This window comes from Tiliqua scincoides, chromosome 6 (assembly GCF_035046505.1).
Source record: "Tiliqua scincoides isolate rTilSci1 chromosome 6, rTilSci1.hap2, whole genome shotgun sequence".
Lineage (NCBI taxonomy): Eukaryota > Metazoa > Chordata > Lepidosauria > Squamata > Scincidae > Tiliqua > Tiliqua scincoides.
This window is the reverse complement of record NC_089826.1, coordinates 2248062-2269311: the sequence shown is the minus strand read 5'-3', so window position 1 is coordinate 2269311 and position 21250 is coordinate 2248062. Positions and strand designations below refer to the sequence as shown.

Genomic DNA, 21250 nt, shown 5'->3' with positions numbered 1-21250 from the left:
CAAGCAGAGAACAGTCTCCCACCCCACCCCATTCTCGAAACAAGACTATGCACTCTCCATGTCCCAGGCAGGGCCTGCCTGTCAGAACAAGATAGTCACACGCCACTGATTTGTGTGGGTGTTGCCGACACAGCCTTCCCACCCCTGGCCCTCGTGTTACAGAAGATGTATAAAGCTCTGAAAAGAAAATGCCCGTGATCCACAATATGTTTCCTCCTGAGCTCCTTCTCTTGCCCTGGAAACAGAACTGCAAAACCTGGAAGAGTTTTTCAGCAATTTTCAATCACTGTGCTCCTGTGGCACACCTCCGGACCTTTCGTGGCACATCAAAGTGCCACAGCACACCAGTTGAGAGTCATTGGTCCAAGGCCCCTGGCACCAGGTTGTTAAGTCCTTCGCCTAACTAAATTGTTCCTTTTTGGAGTGTTATCTCAGGGCCAAATCCTATCCAATTTTCCAGCGCTGGTACAGCCATGCCAATGGAACATGTGTTGCATCCTGCAGTAGGGGGCCAGTCACAAAGGCCTTCTCCAGGTAAGGGCATGTTTGTTCCCTTTCCTCAGTGTTGCATTGCGGCTGCACTGGCACTGGAAGCTTGGATACGATTGGGCCCTCACTTGGCAGACACCCCTTTACAGTCATGCAGGTCCTGTTAAGAGGGGTCCTGTTTCTTAAGAGTTGCACAAAACGGGAACTACCTAAGGGGGCAGGGAAGGGTAAAGCCACACCTGAGGGCACTTCCCCTTCAGTGCAGCTCTTGAAAACAAAATACTTGGGGGATCTAGACCCAGCAACCACTGGGCCTGTCCTCCCAGCATATCTGCTCAATCACTAACAGCGCAATCCTACATATGTTTGTCTACTCAGAAGTACATCCCATTTATGTCAGTTAAATTTATGTTGGTGTACAGGATTGCAGCCTAAAACTCTACATGCGGATTACCTCTTACGTGCTCTAAATATGGCCCAAACAAAGGAATATGTGGATAGACAATGCTATTTTTAACCAGGATTCTGTTTTCAATGTGAGGGCTCAGCCCTGACATATGGGAAAGAGAGTTTCTCTGTGTGTAAACAGAATGTTTTGCCCCTGAGTAACCAACTGCAAGCAGCCCCTGCAGTTCTGGAATTAACAGGGTGAACTTCTCAGGGCATGGATTAATTTTTAGCAGTGCCTAGACCGCAATCAGGTCCCTTTTCAAAAATTCAGCACTGTTTTCAACATGCACAGGTCTATCAGTTGCCACTCCAGCCGAACTGGCAAAGTCCAAAGAGAAAGTGACCTGGGGGTTTAAGATGCTGGACAGTTACTGCAGCTAATACTGTATATATTGCCCCAAGCCCAGAACTCATGTCAAGACTTAGAAACTGGAAATATTCATGTGGAGAAAGGAGGCTGCTAAGATAGAGAGGAGAGCGCAGGGGTCCAACAGCATCTTCTTTGTCCAGGAACAGTCTGTAGATGATCAGGCTGCCTCTCACTGAGCCTGCTTCTGGGACCTCAGTTTGCGCAGCCGCAGCTGGCGAAGACGCAAGACGAGGTCCTTGGGGATCTTCCCGCCCTTGGCCAGGATCTCTCTCAGCCGTTGCTTGGGTGTTTTGGTCAGGCGAAAGTTGCAGATGGTTGGGATGTCCTCAAAAGAGACTCGGCAATTCTGGGTGACAGCGTGGTAGCCCTCAGCCGCAGCTGTGACCTCATACTCCCCGGGGTTTAGCAGGCGCCAGTAGTCCCCATCAAAAGCTACCATGGGACGAAGAAGATAAGTGTTAGGAGTTGCATCCAGCTGCATGAGGATTAGACCTCTTGGGGCTTGTGACACTGAAAGGCCACCTCCACCAGTGGAACAGTGCAGCCAAAGCAACACAGGGAGGGCTGTTTCTAATTGCTGTACCTGTCCTGATGTCATGGTTGATGCCATCCACCGAAATGATGGCATCTGCGATGCCTTGCTCTGTGTCTTTGTCCCGGACAATGCCTTTAATGCCCCTCCGCGTCTGTAATGACACACACAGTGCAATCTTCACAGCATCATGCCTGAATAATCAATTTACTGGTTTATTTGGCTGTGCAAGCCGCTTTGTGAACTACTTGTGGTTGAACAGGGTTATGTAAATATTCTTAATAACAACGTAACAGTCTCCACCTGCCTTAGCTCTCCTGCTTTGAAGCACAATTGGGCAGGTTCACATGGGAGAAGATGGTCCTTTAAGTACCTTGTCTTCAGCCAGTTAGGGCTTTAAAGGTCAAAACCAGCACTTTGATTTGGCCTCCAAGAAACAAAGGAAGCAAATGAAGTCCTTTTAGAACAAGTCTTACATGCTCAGAAATGAAGACTCCAAGTCACAATCCGGCTTTCGTATTCTGAATCAACCTCAAGACCAACGTACAAGGGGGGATTTGTTTCACTGGCTTTCGTAAGGGCTCCCTACACTACATAAGGGCTATGGACTATCCTCCTAATCTAGAATGATTCTGGACTGACTGGAGCATCCTCTAATGCTTGTTATGGTTCCAAGTGAAATAAGTTCTGTGAGTACAGATTTACAGGGTTGTGGAGCAGAGCTTTCGTAGTGATGGCACCCCAATGGCAGAAAGCCCTCCCAAAGGAGTTAACTGCATTTGCAGGGGAGTGGCTTGTCTTAAGGCTTTCCAATGAAGTCATGGCAGAGGCAAAATTCCAACCAGCAACTTCCAGATTTGTAATTCAGAATCTTAGCCAACATTTTTGATACCTGCCTATTTCCTGTTACAATTATTAAAAAATAGTGAATGCTAATTAAAAAGAACAATTTTTTGCACTCTGCAATGTTTCCATAGCTGCCAATCTGCCCTTGAGGCCCTGATCCTGGGGCACCAGCTCTTGTTGAGTCATCAGGATGGAAGCTGCAGCCTGGTGCCTTGATTTCGCTTACCCACCTCGGATGCTGCCCCAGCCGCCCCCATGGCAAAGCCCTGCTACCTGCTCCATGTAGACCAGCAAGGATTCCTTGTTGTTCTCCCACTCTCGAGGCAGCTCCGACTCATGTGGAAATTTGTCGCAAGACAATTCGATTGTGATCTCAAAGCAGTTTGTGTGAAGATAGCTGAAATCATTCATACCTGGGACAAATGAAGCGCAAGATCAGAGATGGCCACTAGAGGGCTGTTTCATTAGAATGGGGGCAGACCCTTCCTAGACACTGAGAATCTCCCTTCCCCCTTTGCCTGGCTGACATAGCAGGGTGGGAGGTCTGGCTGTAGATGACTCGGGCCCCAAATACTTGGCTAAGAGAGTCAAACTAGGTCTTTAACTGATGATTGTAAGCTGCTTTGGAAACTTTTATTTAAAAGCAGGATAAAATGTTTAAAAATGAATTAATTAAAAATAGAATTGGTGAGGTTTTGAAAGTCTATGATTAGGTTCCCCCTCTCTTTATTATTTATTTTAAAGTAACCCAGGCTCCCTGAATTGGATCAGAGGACACACTCACCAGCCACCCGCCACCACCATTACCACCTAACTGAGAGCCCAATCCTATGCATGTCTACTCAGAAGTAAATCTCATGATAGTCAATGAGGCTTACTCCCAGGAAAGTGTGGCTAGGATTGTAGCCTGAAGCTCCTGTTTGCCCCACTAGGGAAAATGTTTGGGTCAGCATCAATGCTTGTTTTGCCCTTACATTTGGCCTTGGTTTGATTTACATTTACATTTGGTTTGATATGGAAAATTAATTCCGAGGGCAGAAGGTTAAAGGAGTGATGATTTTATAGCACAGGAATGTGCAAACAAAACACCGCTGTGGAACCTGGTTGTGTCTCACTTCTTATATTATAAATTTCCTACATACATAAGGCACTTCCAATCAGGAAGAAAGTTGAAACCTCTCTGTGGGTTGTTACATGAGACAACTGCACATAGATGTGTTTTGCTGTGTGTACATGGGGGTAGATGAATTAAGCTGGAGGTTTGCTATGCTTGTCAGTGGAGCCTGTCTTTATATTCTATGGAGTAAGGCACAGCTTCCAACAACCTTCTTAACCCCCTGATTCTGAGATAATGCCACGCAGCACTTCACCTACTTCCGGGTACAGTGTGCCAGTTGGCCCCATTGATAATGTTGCCCTCTCTCATGAAGTCATCGTAATGGCAGAGGCGCCGGTCGTCATCCATCATGACAAGATTAGAGGTGGCGTAGACAGTGGCGAGCCAGCGGAAAACAGTGTCGTCGGCTGTGGGTGTGAGCTCCTGAGCTTTCCAGTAAGTGCGGGTCATGTCAAATGGGTAGGTCACCACCAGCTCACCTCCATGCAAATTGGCACTGAGCATGAAAGGGTAGCGTTGCATCCAGTTGATGACAGCCCGAGTTTCTGGGGCTACCTGTGGCAAGGGAAAAGGGGGGGGGAGGACTGAGATGAGCCCTTCCAAGAACCAGGGCATGACTGCAAGCCTGTCAACCCTTAAGCAACCACGTGACTGTATAAACCTCCTTTTCAGCTCCTTCTTTGGGGATGCATAAATGGTCCATGTGTGTGTGTGATGGACTGTGGGTGGGGGGCTGCATTTGGCTTTGTGGCTCTCATGTTACCTTCAAGCCCTCTTTTGCTTTGCTCCCACTTCTCTCTCATATCCTGTCCATGGCCTTCACTCTTCCATCTTTAACACCCCTAGCTGTCCCAAAGATTTCCTGCTTCCCCTCCAAACCATGCTCTTTATCCCTCTGTTCCTTCCTTTGAAACCTGTTTGGCACAACTCCTTGGTCTCCATAGCCTGAGCCTAAATATGTGCACTTGAAATAATCTCTTTTCCGGTTTATCTCTGCTCCCATTTCCCATCCACTCTTTTTTCCTCTGTTGTCTTCCCCATGACAGATTTTAGATTGTAAACTCTTTGGGGCAGGGACCTGTCCTCTTACTGTTGGCAAAGCATCATGCATGCTGGTGGCACTTATATACGTAAAAAATAAAGTTCTGAAAGCCGTTGAGATTAGGTTCCTGATATACATCACTGAGAGCTAATGTGCTGTTTTTCAAGGGGTGTTGATGAGGCCACATCCCAGAATTCCCTGCAGTGGCACAGCATGTTGGGGTGCAACTTTTGGAATGATTAGAACTCCAAAGCCCTTCTGCCGTTTGCAGAAAATGTTCATGCTTCGTCTACAAGGATCTGAAACTTGGAGAAGCCAATGCTAAAAGCATTCACTGGAGCTGTGCAGGAGTGGAGCATGCGTGGAGAGGAGGCAGGGCATGAGATCAGCATGGACTGTGGAGATGTGGTGGGCACAGCAATGCAGGATCTTGGTGTGGTGCTAGCAATATTTGTTGGAATACCCAGAAGTCACTTGGCAATGCCGGAGGCTCACCGTGGCGTTGGCAAAAGTGTAGTACTCTGGGATAGGGATGTAGTGGTTGGGGAACTGGCCCGGCACCATCTCATTGTCCTCTGTGTCCCACAGGGGTGTGTTGAGGTCGGCAAAGTTGTGATTGAGATCAATGCCTTCGTAAGTCCATCGGCCCATGGCCCACCCAGACAGCTCCGAGCCCTGCAAAGGGATGAGACGAGAAACAGCATGAGCAGACCATGGCACAGTCCAACCCACCGCCCTCTGGCTCCTTGCCGACCACCTCTTCTGGCTGTTGTTACCCACCAGCTTGTAGGCCGTCTCATAGCCATCAGGGTTCATGGAGGGCAGCAAGTGGATGCGGGTCTCGGTGATGAGCCGAACAACACGAGGGTTGCCCTGTTTGTACTCGTGGCACAGGTACTCCATCAGGTTGAGCAGCAGCTCCCGGCCCAGGGCCTCGTTCCCGTGCATGCCTGCCACATAGCGAAACTCTGGCTCTCCTGCAGGCAGCAGACAGAACAGGACAAAATAAGATTGTGGAAGAATCTCCTGGCCCCTTTCCTCCAATGAAAGGTGCAGAGGCTCAAGCCCCCCAGATGTGTGTCAGCTGATTGAAGGCATTTGATGGGGAGGGCAAGGTACTTTGCACATGCTCAGAAGCACCCTGTTGTAAAAAAAAATAGTGACTTCATATCTACCCATTGAACTGGAGACAGATTCTGGGAATGACATCTGAACAAACTTGCCTTCAGTCTGTTGACAAAGTAGAACTTTTTGGCACTCCCAAGGAATTGTTTTGTTTCGTTAGATGGAAGCGAATTTTAACTGGATGTTCACACAACAATTAGTGTGGTTCGATATTATCGATTTGGGAAAAGGCCCATTTGGGAGTGACAATCCCTTCCACGCTGGGAGCAAGTGCAGTCTGTCCCTGGTCTGTCTCCCTGGCTGTGGGCCTTCCTTCTTTGCCTCTTTGCCTCAGACTGTTGGCCAAGTGTCTCTTCCAACTGGGAAAGGCCATGCTGCACAGCCTGCCTCCAAGCGGGCCGCTCAGAGGCCAGGGTTTCTCACCTGTTGAGGTTCATTCCTAAGGCTTTCAAATCCCTTTTGCAGATATCCTTGTAGCGCAGCTACCCATAGGGCGCTTTCCCTGCACAAGTTCTCCATAGAGGAGGTCCTTTGGGATCCGACCATCGCCCATTCTCACGACATGACCAAGCCAACGCAGGCGTCTCTGTTTCAGCACTGTATACACGCTGGGAATTCCAGCTCGTAACAGGACTGTGTTGTTTGGAACTTTGTCCTGCCAGGTGATACTGAGGATGCGTTGGAGGCAGCGCATGTGGAAAGCGTTCAGCTTCTTCTCCTGTTGTGTCCAAAGAGTCCATGACTCATATGCAGTAGGGGGATACTAATACTGATTTACCTTATAGTTTGTTGAAAAGGCTGTTTCAAGATATTGTGTGTGAAGCTCTCTGTACGGCTAGACAGTGCTATACAAATGAAGAGTATTTCTAAGAAGAGAGGTCCAGGGACCCCATGTGACTGTTTGAAAGTCACTCTTGGTGATCTCCAACCAAGCTCTCCCCACCTTCCAGTCCCAGACTTGTGGGATGGTAGTTACACAGTGGTGAGTAACTTCACATGCTCAGAAACACTGTTTGTTTCCCAAGTTCCAAGTCTGGGTCTTTGCTCTCAAAGCAGATTCAGGATATTAGCCTTGGCTGAAATGAAGACTAGAGATTGGTGACATTTCCCACACTGACTCAGTGTTTCCTCTGCAACATTTAAGGGGCAGGCAGCCAAAACTGCCTTTTCCTGAACTGGAGAGAGTGGCTTTTTCTCAGGCGGGTGTCACCAACCCCAGCCAAAAACATCCCATTTAAGCCAGTCCCAGGTGTGAGGGCTGTTTTATTGCGATGCAACAAAAAGATATTGTGGAGGGGTGGCAGCTCAGTGGTGTTGGACCTGTTTCTCTGGGGTCAGGTCTGTCATGATCACCACCAAATGCTCCTCCACACCACCACCCACAGAAAAAGTCACCTGCTGCACATCAAAAACTAGCCTGTCAGGGAGGTATAACCTAGAACCATTCTCCCCGAGAGGCTAGTTTTCAAAGTGCAGGTCTTTTGGGTTGGGGCACCTGCACCTGTATGTAGCCCTCACTTCTAATGAGCTTCTGAATGAGCCCTTCCCCTTATGAAGGTTAGTGAGGATGCCTGATGTCACTCACCTACTTCATGCTGTCCGGGGTTGTCCGAAATCTCCATGACGTACATTTTCAGACCCAGGTAGCTCTTTCCAATGCTGTACACGCGTGTGATGTTGGGGCAGGCGTCATTCACTTTCTTCATCAGCTGCAGGAGGGGAAATTTTAAACACTGAGATCACTATCCAAGAGGTCAAGATGAGTAAATCCTTAATTTTATCCTCTGGATGCATTTCCCCAAGGTACATCACAATGATAGCAAAATATCAGGTATAGGTGAGTCTTCTCTTATTTTATCCCATCTCAAATTCTAAGCCCCATAGGTGAGGCTTACTGGTATAGGTGAGTCTACTCTTATTTTATCCCATCTCAAATCCTAAACTCCATAGGCTAGGCATACTGGGAGTGACTCAGTTAAGGTTCATCCCCATGAGCTTCACAAATATGTGAAGATTTGAACCTAGATCTTCCACTGCCAAACTAGAGATGAAAGAAAACTTCACATCCATGCAACTTTTTGTAAAATGTCCTGAAGATTTCAGATTTTTATATTTCTCTTTAAAAACTCAATTTAAAGGGCACTAAAAAAACAATTATGTTAACAATTACTAAAAACAATAACTGCTTTATTAATGGCAAGGTAGATATATTAATATTGGAAGAAAAATAATGTAGAAAATATAAATGAACAAGAATATACATTTGCATATTGTCAAGAATCTAGATCTAGATTAATTTAGAATCTAGATCAAACTTGCATGGCAACATTCAAATGCATATTCTTGTTTATTTATCTAGATTCTAGATAACTGGTGCTTCTCAGATTCTTTTTAGCTTTTGCAAGTGGTCCCCCTTCTCTTCCCCACCCCATTCCTGAACAATATTCAGGAGACTGGGAAATTGCAGATGAAGCTTCTTTTCCCAGAAGAGAAGGTGGGGGAGTGTGCTGGACCTCTGTGACTAGGGCTGCAATCTTATGCGCACTTGCTTGGGAGCAAGTCACATTGAATTCAAGGGAGGTTTACTTCTGAGTAGACATGCATAGGGTGGTGCCCTAGTTTCCTTCTGGGCACATTTTGCAGAAATGCACCTTTCTCATCTCCTTGTAATTGTGGTGTCTGAAATCCAGCTTGTCACTAGTCACTGGAGCCTGGTCCCAGAAATAGAAATTGTTGGGGTCTGCAAGAGAAAGAGGAAGGAACAAGTAACTGGGGTCCCAAGGCACTCTCTGAGGGGACGTGATGCAGTACAAGCCATGATGTGTATGCGCAACCTCCTGATTTTAGAAATGGGCTATGTCAGAAGGCCAGATGCAAGGGAGGGCACCAGGATAAGGTCTCTTGTTATCTGGTGTGCTCCCTGGGGCATTTGGTGGGCCGCTGTGAGATACAGGAAGCTGGACTAGATGGGCCTCTGGCCTGATCCAGTGGGGCTGTTCTTATGTTCTTAACTACAATTCCCAGGAGGCCTTGCAGGTCTCTTGTTATCTGGTGTGCTCCCGAGGGCATTTGGTGGGCTGCTGTGAGATACAGGAAGCTGGACTAGATGGGCCTATGGCCTGATCCAGTGGGGCTGTTCTTATGTTCTTAACTACAATTCCCAGGAAGCCTTGCAGGTCTCTTGTTATCTGGTGTGCTCCCTGGGGCATTTGGTGGGCCGCTGTGAGATACAGGAAACTGGACTAGATGGGCCTATGGCCTGATCCAGTGGGGCTGTTCTTATGTTCTTAACTACAATTCCCAGGAGGCCTTGCAGGTCTCTTGTTCTCTGGTGTGCTCCCTGGGGCATTTGGTGGGCCACTGTGAGATACAGGAAGCTGGACTAGATGGGCCTATGGCCTGGTCCAGCGGGGCTGTTCTTATGTTCTTATGCTTGCAGAAGCAACAGGTCTGACTCTGGTCAGTGCCTGCAGAGTGGAGGACTGCCCAGGGGAGCTCCATGACAGACAAAGTGACTGAAATGTCACGTCAGACAGAGCATTTTGTAAGCCGCCTTGGGCATTTGTTTTGGAGGACACACAGTTTTAAAATATATAACAAATATGTCTACATTAAAAGCATTCCAGCAACTCCTGAGCCATTTTGGAATGGGAGGGAAGGCTTTTTGGTTGCAACCCTCTACCAACTGCAGGGCCACAGCAGCGTGGCTTTCAACCACAGTACGCTGCCTTCCCTGGATCTGACAGATGTATCCCAGGAGCCTCTTTTGCAGCTGCCCCTGAGGCTCAACCACAGAGCTCTCCTTACCTGGCAAGGGGCAACCCAGCACCTCCATCCTCAGGCAGATGGTCCCGTTCTCGAACCACGTCTGAGGATTGATGCGGATGTAGCGAGCCACCACTGGGACCGGGAACAGGCCGAGGACCGGAGTCTCTGGGTCTTTGTTTCCAGGAAAGATCTGCAATGAGAGGGTCAGTCTGAATCCAGCGAAAACGATTCCTTGGGCAGCTGGTGTCAGGTGCCTTCTGCTGAGGGACCAGGACGAGGAGGCCACCCTGATCAAAGCTTACCTAGCAGTTTGGCAGTGACAGGGAAAAACAGAGAGAGAACTGTGAGTTGACTGAAAGGCTGACGGCACCTCGCTCGCCCTACAGGTGATCATTGGGGGTCTGGTTTGGGGTGTACCCTGCCCTTGGCCTCCATTGATATTCTACACTTTTAAGTCAGACAAATGCTACACACAAATGCGGCTCTCCTCGGGTGCTGCGCTCTCATCTACAAGGAAACCATGCCGGGGCATGCTGCTCTGGCCCTTCTTGTATTGGCAACCTTCAGTCTCGAAAGACTCTGGTATCGCGCTCTGAAAGGTGGTTCTGGCACAGGGTCTAGTGTGGCTGAAATGGCCGATTCGGGAGTGACAATCCCTTCCACACTGGGAGCAAGTGCAGTCTGTCCCTGGTCTGTCTCCCTGGCTATGGGCCTTCCTTCTTTGCCTCTTAGCCTCAGACTGTTGGCCAAGTGTCTCTTCAAACTGGGAACGGCCATGCTGCACATCCTGCCTCCAAGCAGGCCGCTCAGAGGCCAGGGTTTCCCACTTGTTGAGGTCCACTCCTAAGGCCTTCAGATCCCTCTTGCAGATGTCCTTGTATCGCAGCTGTGGTCTACCTGTAGGGCGCTTTCCATGCACGAGTTCTCAGGGAACTGGGGAGAGCACAGCCACGTGGGGCTGTGGCTGCACTGTGTGCATTTGGTCACTAGTTGTGCTGCCCAGCCCTCGTGGAAGCCCTAAGCAAGACTGAGAAGTGGGGCGCTGGGGGGCTTGTCACAGGAGATCAAGGCTGGCGCCCATTTCCTCCCTCGGGGATTGAAGGCATCCAAGGCCACTGCTGGCTGCCACTCTCTGGGGCAGAGAGAACAGAGCCCATAAAAGTAAGCAGTCAGGCACCCGTTGCTCTTGGCAGGGGGCTGCAGCAAGCAGCTGAACCCTGCTTGGTTTGCTTGGCATGTCCTTATGGCCCAAATCCCAGACCTGGATCTCTGCCTGTGCTCTGGTGCCAGGACCCAACTCAGTTGCAAGGCTGTCCTTTTCTTATTAAGAGAGGCGCAGCAGCCAGGAAAGGGGGAAGTGTGAAAGGGCCACGACTGAAATCAAAACGAACCCTTCAGGCTACATTCATTCCCAACCTTGGAGAGAATGCCAGCACCTGATATAGAGCACCGAATGTGAGAGCCTAACAATCCCTGCTTTCATTTCAATTTATTTTAAAATAACAAGATTCTAGCCCTTATGGCAGCCAAGAGAAGTCTGAAAATATACGGGTAGTTCCTGGTGACATTTTAATGAACAAGAAAGGCTGTCTCAAATATTTTCTTTTTTATTACCTTTTACAGTAGCACTCGAGGATCAGGCAAGTCTAAGTGCAGTGTAATGGTGAGCATGTTGAATTTTGACCGGGGAAACTAACCAAGTCGCCCTCATGGGCAGGCTGGCTCTGAGGACCGGTCATTTTATTTTCATTCAGTCCCACCTACCTCAAATGGTTGGTGCAGTGGTGTGCCTGAGGAGGGGTCCACAGGTGCAAGTGACGCTGGGTGGCATGGCTGGGGGGGCGTTGCCGCCTTCCCAACCACGTTGCCCCAAGGACTGCCTGCTGCTGCCCCCTTCTAAGGTCTCCAGAGGGCCTTAAAACAGCACTTCCGGGTTTGGGCTGAAAATGGGAAGTGACACTTTAAGTCCCTCTGGAGGCCTTAGAAGGAGGTGGCACCTCTGGGTGTGTCGCCAGGCACCACAGTGGCCACAGCCACCACTGGGTTGGTGTGAGGATAAGGTGGGGAGGGGGAAACATGTTGGCTGCCTCATTGGAAGAATATGATACAGTTAATATGCATACGTTATTCTGATCACAGAATTTGCATCTCTGGTGCAGAATTTGTAAGGCTACAAATGGTTATGTAAGGCAATATCTCAAGTGCTTGTAAGACCAGCTTCTCAGTGCTGTGCCCCCCCTCCATACTCACCACCTCCTCACTCCCGTTCTTGCATGGGTGCCAGGTGTGAGTGTCATTGCTGAACTGGATCTTATACGAGGTCACCCAGTCATAGCTGGTGGAAGGAAAGAAGGCAGAACATCAGAATGAGCAACGAGAATGAGAAAGGAAGGGACGGGAAGAGACCTTATGTGTTTTGCCATCTCCTTCTCCAAAGGTTTCTCCCATTTCTGCTGGGATGGGGGATATGCAACAGAGGGAGAGAACATTTGAACTGGGTGAGTGTGAATTTGGATAGTGTGTGAGAGAGTCAATTTCATCCAGCATTGGGAGCAGAATTCAATATCCTGAGGACCCCAGCTTCTTCTTCTTTTAAACCCAAATTACTAGTAGTCATGGATGATCATGGCCTGAAAGTGAGTGGGCAACAAACTTTTCACAAGCCAGGAGATACTGAGTGGGGAAGCCAGTCAGGAATTCAGAGGCTACAAAATTTAGACAGACCACAGACCATCAGGATGAAGAGTCTTGATTTTCTTTTGTCAGGGCTAAGTGTATACATCCTTGCCCATATTGTGCTTTACAGCCCAGTGCAGTCCTCTTACTCCCCCCCCCCGCCTCTCCCTGATGCTCACGTCCATATGGAGTTCAGCCCTTGCGTGATGATTCCAGTGAAGCGTGTTGGTCGCTTGGCATCCATCTCTAACCACTGGTTCTTGTCCTTGTGCCCAGCACACCAGCCACCATCATAGAAGTCGCCATCATGGATGCCGGACTGGAGCAGAGGAAAGCAGAAGGAGAACATAAGAACATCAGAACAGCCCCACTGGATCAGGCCATAGGCCCATCAAGTCCAGCTTCCTGTATCTCACAGCGGCCCACCAAATGCCCCAGGGAGCACACCAGATAACAAGAGACCTCATCCTGGTGCCCTCCCTTGCATCTGGCCAAGGAGAAGTGAGTAGTGGCCTGAGGATGGGGGAGGGCCAACCATCAAACATGTGCTGAGAATTGGGACAAGAGTAGCAGAGGGCTCCTTAGGCGATGCCATTCCAAATGGTTGTTTGAAATAACAGTAATTAACACTGTCGTCATTGTAGCAGCACAATCCAAAGAAGTGCGCCCTGGTAGCTTGGCGGAGGACATTGCAGCAGCATGAAGTAGCCTGAAGTTACATGGTAGCAGAAAGGCTGGTTCACAACCACAGAGCAAGGAAACCCCCATCCATTGCAAAGAAAGTTCTCGTGGAGCAAGGAGTGTATTTAAACATAGTGCAGGTCCTTAACCTGCATCACCCAGAACTGCACCTGTGTCACAAGCAGACACCTGGTCCCTGCTTGGTGGATGAGCATTCTGGAAGCTTCACCTGAATATTGAGGCGCCCGCGGTGGGCTCCGAGGCCATAGCGCTTGGTGCTAGAGGCTCGCAGCTGAGAGTCCCGAACTCTCAAAGATTCTAGTCCTAGCGGAGGGCATTCTGCGTTGAGAGGGAAAGGCAAAATCAGTCCAACCAAATATGTACACACACTTCCTCTCTGGAACGACCCTCTCTGTGTACCTCTGAATCCCACTGCTGGGGGGGAAATGCAGGGGAGGACAACTTTCGCTGTCTGGCTGGTGAGTTTCCCAGGAGCGTGTGGGAAACAGAGTGCAGAACTAGACGGCCCTTTGCTCTGGTCTAGCGCACCATTTTTTGCATTCTCGTTCACCCTGAGGCGTGGGGAGAGGGAGGGCTTTGGGTTGAGATGGACAAATAACATTTCTTGACAAACGGAGACAAACCCGAAGCTCAAATGTAGGAAGCTGAGCAGGAAGGGGTGCCTGCAATCATCCTGGGAAGCTCAGACCACAGCTGTTTCTTGCATGAGTCAAAGCCCCAGAATTGAACATGATGAGAATTCCAGCCAGAGCCCCCGAGAAGCAGGAGACCCACTCCTTGGAGGGCCCTTTAATCCCTTTCTGCAGCCACTGCAGGAATCAGGCTGAACAAGCAAATTTAGACTGCAAAGAGGCCAACTTTTTTCTGGCAGGGCTCCTCTGCTTCAAAAGCGGTGCAACCTGCATTCATTTGGATTAGTGAAGCCTTTCCCATCGCTACTTCTCTATACCAGGAAAAGCTTCACCTGCTGACTTTGTGCCTGTTTCGCTGTTTAAAGGCATGGAAGCCCCCCCAGATTTAAAAAAAAAATCCAGTCTGGCAGGGAGACTTAAATCTGCATGATTGTTTCCAGACATACAATTTGTTGCATAACGTGGATTTAATTTTGGTGGCAGATGCAGAATCTGGTTTTGCAAATATGTTTGTGGGAATTGGGATGGAAATGGAGTGTACGTGTTCTGTTTCCCCAATGGATATTATCAGCATTAGAAATCTTATTGGGAGTGTGTTCACTTCAGTCTTGAGCTAGTAATGGTATATCTGGGGTGCATATGAAGGCAAAGTGCCCACCACCATTTCAGGGTTGCACAAAAACCTGATCCCGATAGCATAAGAACAGCCCCTCTGGATCAGGCCATAGGCACATCTAGTCCAGCTTCCTGTATCTCACAGCGGCCCACCAACTGCCCCAGGGAGCACACCAGATAACAAGAGACCTGCATCCTGGTGCCCTCCCTTGCATCTGGCATTCTGACATAGCCCGTTTCTAAAATCAGGAGGTTGCACATGCACATCATGGCTTGTAACCCGTAATGGATTTTTCCTCCAGAAACTTGTCCAATCCCCTTTGAATGGTGTCCAGGCCAGACGCCATCACCACATCCTGTGGCAAGGAGTTCCACAGACCAACCACACGCTGAGTAAAGAAATATTTTCTTTTGTCTGTCCTAACTCTCCCAACACTCAATTTGAGTGGATGTCCCCTGGTTCTGGTGTTATGTGAGAGTGTAAAGATCATCTCTCTATCCACTTTATCCTTCCCATGCATAATTTTGTATGTCTCAATCATGTCCCCCCTCAGGCGTCTCCTTTCTAGGCTGAAGAGGCCCAAACGCCGTAGCCTTTCCTCATAAGGAAGGTGCCGCAGCCCAGCAATCATCTTAGTTGCCCTCTTTTGCACCTTTTCCATTTTCCAGTAAGCAGCTTCCTCCTTCCCCAAACATCTCCCTTCCGAAGTGCCCCTTCTGTGGCTTCTGAGAATGTCATGTGTAAGGATGTGTGCGTGCTCCGAGCTTGCCACTAGTTCTTCATGCCACAGATTCTGTCACCTGCACTCATGGGTTTTCAATTAGTGTACCAATCACTTGTTAAGGAGACTGTTATGCGGCCAAGTTTATCCTCTTTTTTGTCAGTCTTTGAACAAACTTGGAGCCCCCCCCCCCCATAGGTGGGACCACACTTCCAAAGGGTGGAGACCCAGTGAATTTCCACCCTGCCTCTGACCTTATAGTGGAGTTCAGAAACACTGTTGTTATTTTGGGGGGGGGGGGGAGGAGTGTGAATTATGCCTTTCTCTTTGCTTCTGGTTGAGCAGAAAAAATTTCCCCTTAATGAAGCTATGCTGGGGGGAGGGGTCCTCTTCAATATTTTGCCTGAACACAAAGCTCCTGTCAAGGCCTCGTTAAATCTCCAGTGCCCAAGGAAAAATAACAGCTGGCTTTCCAAGAATAACCAAAGGGAGCCCAAAGTGAGGAGATCCAGGGCCCCATTTAAGTAAGCATCTTTTAAAAAATCCAGGGCACTGCACTGCCAGTTTGTCTGAACATGAGGGCTGTTTTGCAGGGATGTGCACAGAACATGTGCTGGTGGGAGCATTTACTGCCTGTGTGAGATATAGACATTGCATGGGGTACTGGGCTCCATCAACTACATACTGGTTGGCAACCTTCAGTCTCAAAAGACTATGGTATAAGCCTACAGCACCCGGTATTCCCAGGCGGTCTCCCATCTAAGTACTAACCAAGCCTGACCCTGCTTAGCTTTTGAGATCAGGCATGTGCAGGGTAACAGTTGCTGCTGCGGCACACCAGCAGCAGCAACTGCACATGATGCAGAAGCAGAAGCTGAATCCTGCACATGATGAGGTTTACATGTTACAGGCCACTGACTGGGTGGGGGCACATGGAGAAGTTTCTACGTGGCTATCACACTCTGAAGTGGGGTTGTGACCTGGTCCAAAAATATGAGCTTGCATGGTTAAAGGCAGAAACCTGCTGTCTGGGTGCTATGCCTGCTAGTGCCTAAGGAGGCGCAAACAGTCACACATGGTTCATAGTCTTTCAAGAGCAGCCACAGGGAAGAGCTGTCATCATCGGGACCCTAGCTTGTGGGAAGGGGCTTTAACTCTTTCCCTTGGGCCAGTGGCATAGCTAGAGAGGGTGCAAAGTGCTAAGTTTTGCAGGGGGCTAACCGTAGTGTGCAAACTCCCCTTCGAAGCCATTCCGGGCAGGGGGAGCAAATGGAGGCAAATGCTGGCGTCCCAATGATGCTTTGCTCCCCCTCTCGGTACGCCTCTGCCCTGGGCCACGGTCCCAGTTTGGACTGGAATCCCCTATAATGGCTATTTCTCCTGGGCGGAAAGCTCCTTCCAGCACCAAGTGAGGGCCAATGTACACAAAGACAATCCTGTGGGGCCAATTGATTTGGTTGCCTATCTTCTGCCCACACGCCCTGGTCTAGTTATGAGCAGAATGCATGCTCCACCTGCACCATCCTTCAATAGGATTGCACTTGCAACACCAGTTTCAACTAGTGGGAACCTGGCACGTACGTGACTTCTCTTTTGCAGCCGTCTCTTGAACGGAAGGCTTTCCTTTCTTCTTCAAGACCTTCTTCTTGATGACTTTCAGGCGGACAGATTTTTTCACGGCTGAAGGAAAGCAAAACCATACACAGTTGGTCACCCTGGTGCTCCTCGGGGTGATGGTTGGATGGTTCATATGCAAAGGGGGAGGGGTGGCAAGAATTGCAGGAGTAATCGCAACAAGGCCAGAAGCCTGTGTTGACCTCTGTGCTGTAGGTGCTCTGCTCAGCCACAAGCCAGGGAGGGGGCAGGAACTGCATTGGAAGGACCAGCAGGTGCTTGGCTGGGGGTGCAGAGAGGATGCAGCTGGCAGGCACGAAGAAGAATGTGCTCTGGGCTTCTATCTAACTCCCAAATGTTCATGCTGTATGTGATAGTAGATGGGACCTCCTCATGACCTACAGGAGTCAGACCCAAAGCCAGGAGTTTGTCAGCTTGCCTGTGGACAGGACAATGACAACTGGGATGCCACTGCCTCTCGCCTTATATTCAGAGCTTAATTAAGACTTGTCTTCGGCTGTTAAGAGAGATGGCCTTAATGACCGCTTCCAGGAACTGCCTTGGTTAGAGGCAGTGAAATTGCTGGTTGAGAAGCTGGCTAAGAATTCTTGGGAAACAGCTGAACTTCAAGGATGCTACTCCAATGATTCATGGGGAGTGTTTGGGAACATAAGAACAGCCCCACTGGATCAGGCCATAGGCCCATCTAGTCCAGCTTCCTGTATCTCACAGCGGCCCACCAAATGCCCCAGGGAGTACACCTGATAACAAGAGACCTGCATCCTGGTGCCCTCCCTTGTCAGCTGAACATAAGGACATAAGAAGAGCCCCGCTGGATCAGGCCACAGGCCCATCTAGTCCAGCTTCCTGTATCTCACAGCAGCCCACCAAATGCCCCAGGGAGCACACCAGATAACAAGAGACCTCATCCTGGTGCCCTCCCTTACATCTGGCATTCTGACATAGCCCATTTCTAAAATCAGGAGGTTGCACATGCACATCATGGCTTGTAACCCGTAATGGATTTTTCCTCCAGAAACTTGTCCAATCCCCTTTTAAAGGCGTCCAGACCAGACGCCATCACCATATCCTGCAGCAAGGAGTTCCACAGACCAACCACTCGCTGAGTAAAGAAATATTTTCTTCCCTTCAACAAGGAAAGAGACTTCAGCTTTCGAAATGTTTTTGAAATATTTTCTTTCCTTCAACAAGGGAAGAGGCTTCAGCTTTCGAAATGTGATGTCATGTAAGGATAGTTTGGTCAGTACTGGATGAGACCGTCTTATACAAAAGTGTGCCTGCTCTCCACCAGTCCAAGATATTTGCTAACACTTGTATGGACCAAACAAGATGCCAAGGGATAGCTGTCCATTGGTCTGCTTCACTCCTGTAGAAAGCACAGGAGGTGGGGGTCTAATCTTGAGATGAAAAGAAGTGTTGGTGGGAGAAACCTGCCCTCTCCCTCACTGTACTTTGCTGTACTCTGTTGCTTTAAGCAATTTGCTTTCTGCCTGGCTTTGATACTGAAAGTGAGTCAGTCTGGGGAGAAATTTGCTCTCTTCTGGTGAGGAAGGGATGTGCAACCTCAGATCCTGTGACTGGCAAACAATATGAAGTTCCTGAAAGAACTTTGAGATAGAGCTTTGCCCTATCAAAGAGATGAGCGCATCTGCCTCATCAACAGAGCAGCATCTTCTGGTCCAGAGCTCCTGTTCCCAGATCCAGTTCCAGAACTTGCAAGTAACCTCCAGGACGCTGGATTGCAGGAAACACATTCTAATGTGCACCTTGTGCATAGAATTAGCAACATGGGATGATGCACACATGGCTTTTTTAAGTCTCTGTATGAAAAACCCACATGCCAAAATATGGCACACAAAGGTGTCACCGGTCGGTTTTTGCACAGAGAGCCATGTTTGCAAGGTGGGAAGCAGCCCTTGAGAAAGTCCCCTTTGGCAGCTTCCCCCCCCCTCCCCGCACGTGAATGAAACAGCTTCTTCTTGTGGGTCTCTCTGCAGCCACAGAGGAGCAGTGTGATGTGAAATGAAGGAACCTGGAGGGTCTCACCTCCCCTCCCACCAATAGTCACAGTGATTGCTCTGTGCTGGCCTGCCTTGGCCTGGATCCATCAGCCACCTTCCTCCCTTGGCTGAGCTGAGCGGGAAGCTGAAGCTGCAGAACGAGCCAGCAAGAATCTGGAGCACCAGGCGCAGCGTGGGAGCCTGGAAGAGAGTGCGCTGGCCTGCCAGAAGGGAATGCCTTTCTAGGAAAGGAATACTCTTCTGCAAGTAAAGCAAAAGGAAGGAGCCTGACTGGGAAGGAGAACAATGTGCATGTGTGAAGGTGGGTGACATCCCTCCAGAATCCAAGCCTATGAGGGTCAGCACACATGTGCCAGCATCTCTGTTCATGCGACATGGTTGCAGGCAGCTGCAGCTGCAGGAGACTTCCAGGATCTGGGACACCAGGGGACTGGAACTGCTTGCACCAAGTTTGTGACTGCATAATCAACAGGTCTGTGGCCTAGGCTGGTATCAGAACACCAATCTCACTTCAGCGCTCCAAAAGCATTCTGCGCACAACAAATAGTCTGCAGCTGCAAAGCAGGCAGCATGTAGAGCAACCCCAAACACCACAGTAACACAATATGCACACAGCACATAGACAACAATGCTCACAACAGACGAGTACAGCTCCAAGCACAGTATGTGCCAGAGCTCAGCCATACATGACTCACTGCCACAGCCTAGATCACAATTTAGTACTACAAAGTGGAAACACACATCAGCCCCATGTATGAAACATGCGGGTGTCAGAAAGCAGCCAGTTTGCACACTTTGCACCACAAAGAATTCGGCTGTGTCTAGCAGCTCAGAAATAACAGCGCAGAAAATGAAAGAGGAGATGTGCGGGCATCAGAAGAAGATTGTCATGGGACATGAGCGACAGGTGACACTCCGCCTGACACAAGGGCTGCTACAGCAGAACCAGGTCTAAGCGATGCAAGCATCGGACGTTCCAAAAATGCTCCGGCAAAATCACAGCTATCTTGAGGTGAATTCCTGCAGTGAGTGTCCTGCCAGAATACAGCTGAAGAAGCCAAAATATCATGTGAATGTTCAGCTAACTGCAAGGTGAGTGTATCGTTCAGACAGGGTCTTGATGGGCCCCACTGAGGGCAGAACAGAGGGGAGGTGCTCTTCCACACAAGGCAAGCCAAGAGAAAGACCATTCCTAACCGCAAGCACATGCTTGGGAAAGCCCCCCAAGGGTGCCCAGCCCTTTCGGGCTTCCTGGTTTCCAACACAGAGATTAATACTCAAGATTGTATATCGGTAGCACCTGAATTGCCCCACAGATGTGTGCCCTCCTGGGTGGGGAAGCCTGCCATCCATGGGGTGACAAAGCAGCACATGCAGACAATGTCCAGCACATGTAACGCACGTGTAGGTTGCCACTTGCCAATGGGGTTTATTTAACTGGGGGTTTCCTCCACATTCACAGTGCAAGGCAGGGCTTTGTGGAGGGATAATAATTTCAGAAAGCTGAATTTCAGTTGCTTGTTTCTTCTTTGGGAACAGTAAAGTCGGCTTTGATTCTGTAAATCCTTGAAAAGAGAAGCTACATCCACCTGAGAGCTTATTTTGAAAATATTAATGCCACTGCAAAATTTTTGCCATGCATTGCTCCGGCAGGGCTTTACACATTTATGGTTATACATTTAATACTTAACAAATGTTCCCCTGCCACAGACACCACTCTCAGTGTTACAAAAGTGTGGTGGATGCCCTCAGAGCCCCAGCGATCAAAGGCTTTGGTTGGTGCCTACGTTTGTACCTTTCTTATCCATTGCCTTATCCATTGCCTTCTCCGTGGAGTCTGTCACCCTCTTGGTCTCGCTTGTGGAAAGGGACTCTCCCCAGTCCTTCCTGCCATAGGGCACTGTAGTAGTCTTGAGGCTGGCAGGTGACGTTGGCCTTGAGCTGGTTGCCTCTGCTGCCTGCTTCGTTCTGGAGGTGGAAGGTGAGGTGGATGTTGGACTGGGCGTCACTGTCACCTGGCTAGCCACAGTGCCAGGTTTCTTCTGCACCAGACTGGGGGTCACAGTGCGGGCTGCCCCGTCCACACAGGGGTCCCAGGCTGCATGAAACAGGACCAGGAGAGCCAGAGAGAAACCAAGCATTTTGGAACGGCAAGTCAAGAGCTAGAGATTCTTTGCAGCTCCCAGCCTCTGCTTGCTTCTGCCTCTCCGCTCCCTCCTTCCTTCTCTCCTTGCACTTTGGGATGCTGCCCCCTCTCCTTTATAACAATCCCTCCTCTCTTGCATTCCATGCTCTTTCCATACATGTACCGCATTGTCAGGAATAGCTGTGACCCACCAAAACCTTCTGCTTCACCTTGGCTGGTTCCCATTTTCTCTGGAAATGTGTACTTTTTGGCAGATTTCCTTGAAGTGGTTCTCATTGCAACACCTTCTCCTGCAGACAATTAGGCCCTATCCATTTTCTCCTATTTTTTTTCATTATATTTATATATTTTACAGTTTTATG

At 49.2% G+C, this 21250-nt stretch overlaps 1 protein-coding gene across 1 annotated transcript; it reads right to left on the bottom strand.

The window, feature by feature from the left end:
• Positions 1-26: 26 nt before the first annotated feature.
• Positions 27-20954, bottom strand: CPXM1 (carboxypeptidase X, M14 family member 1). Its single transcript, XM_066631941.1, has 14 exons — positions 20538-20954; positions 16668-16766; positions 13326-13435; positions 12595-12734; positions 11990-12074; positions 9779-9929; positions 8623-8711; positions 7557-7680; positions 5627-5823; positions 5342-5521; positions 4062-4359; positions 2961-3100; positions 1893-1995; positions 27-1741 (listed from the first exon to the last, which is right to left on the bottom strand). Exons 1-14 carry the CDS (start codon positions 20881-20883, stop codon positions 1479-1481), a joined length of 2325 nt encoding a protein of 774 aa, XP_066488038.1. The 5' UTR covers positions 20884-20954; the 3' UTR covers positions 27-1478.
• Between the last annotated feature and the right edge of the window lie 296 nt (positions 20955-21250).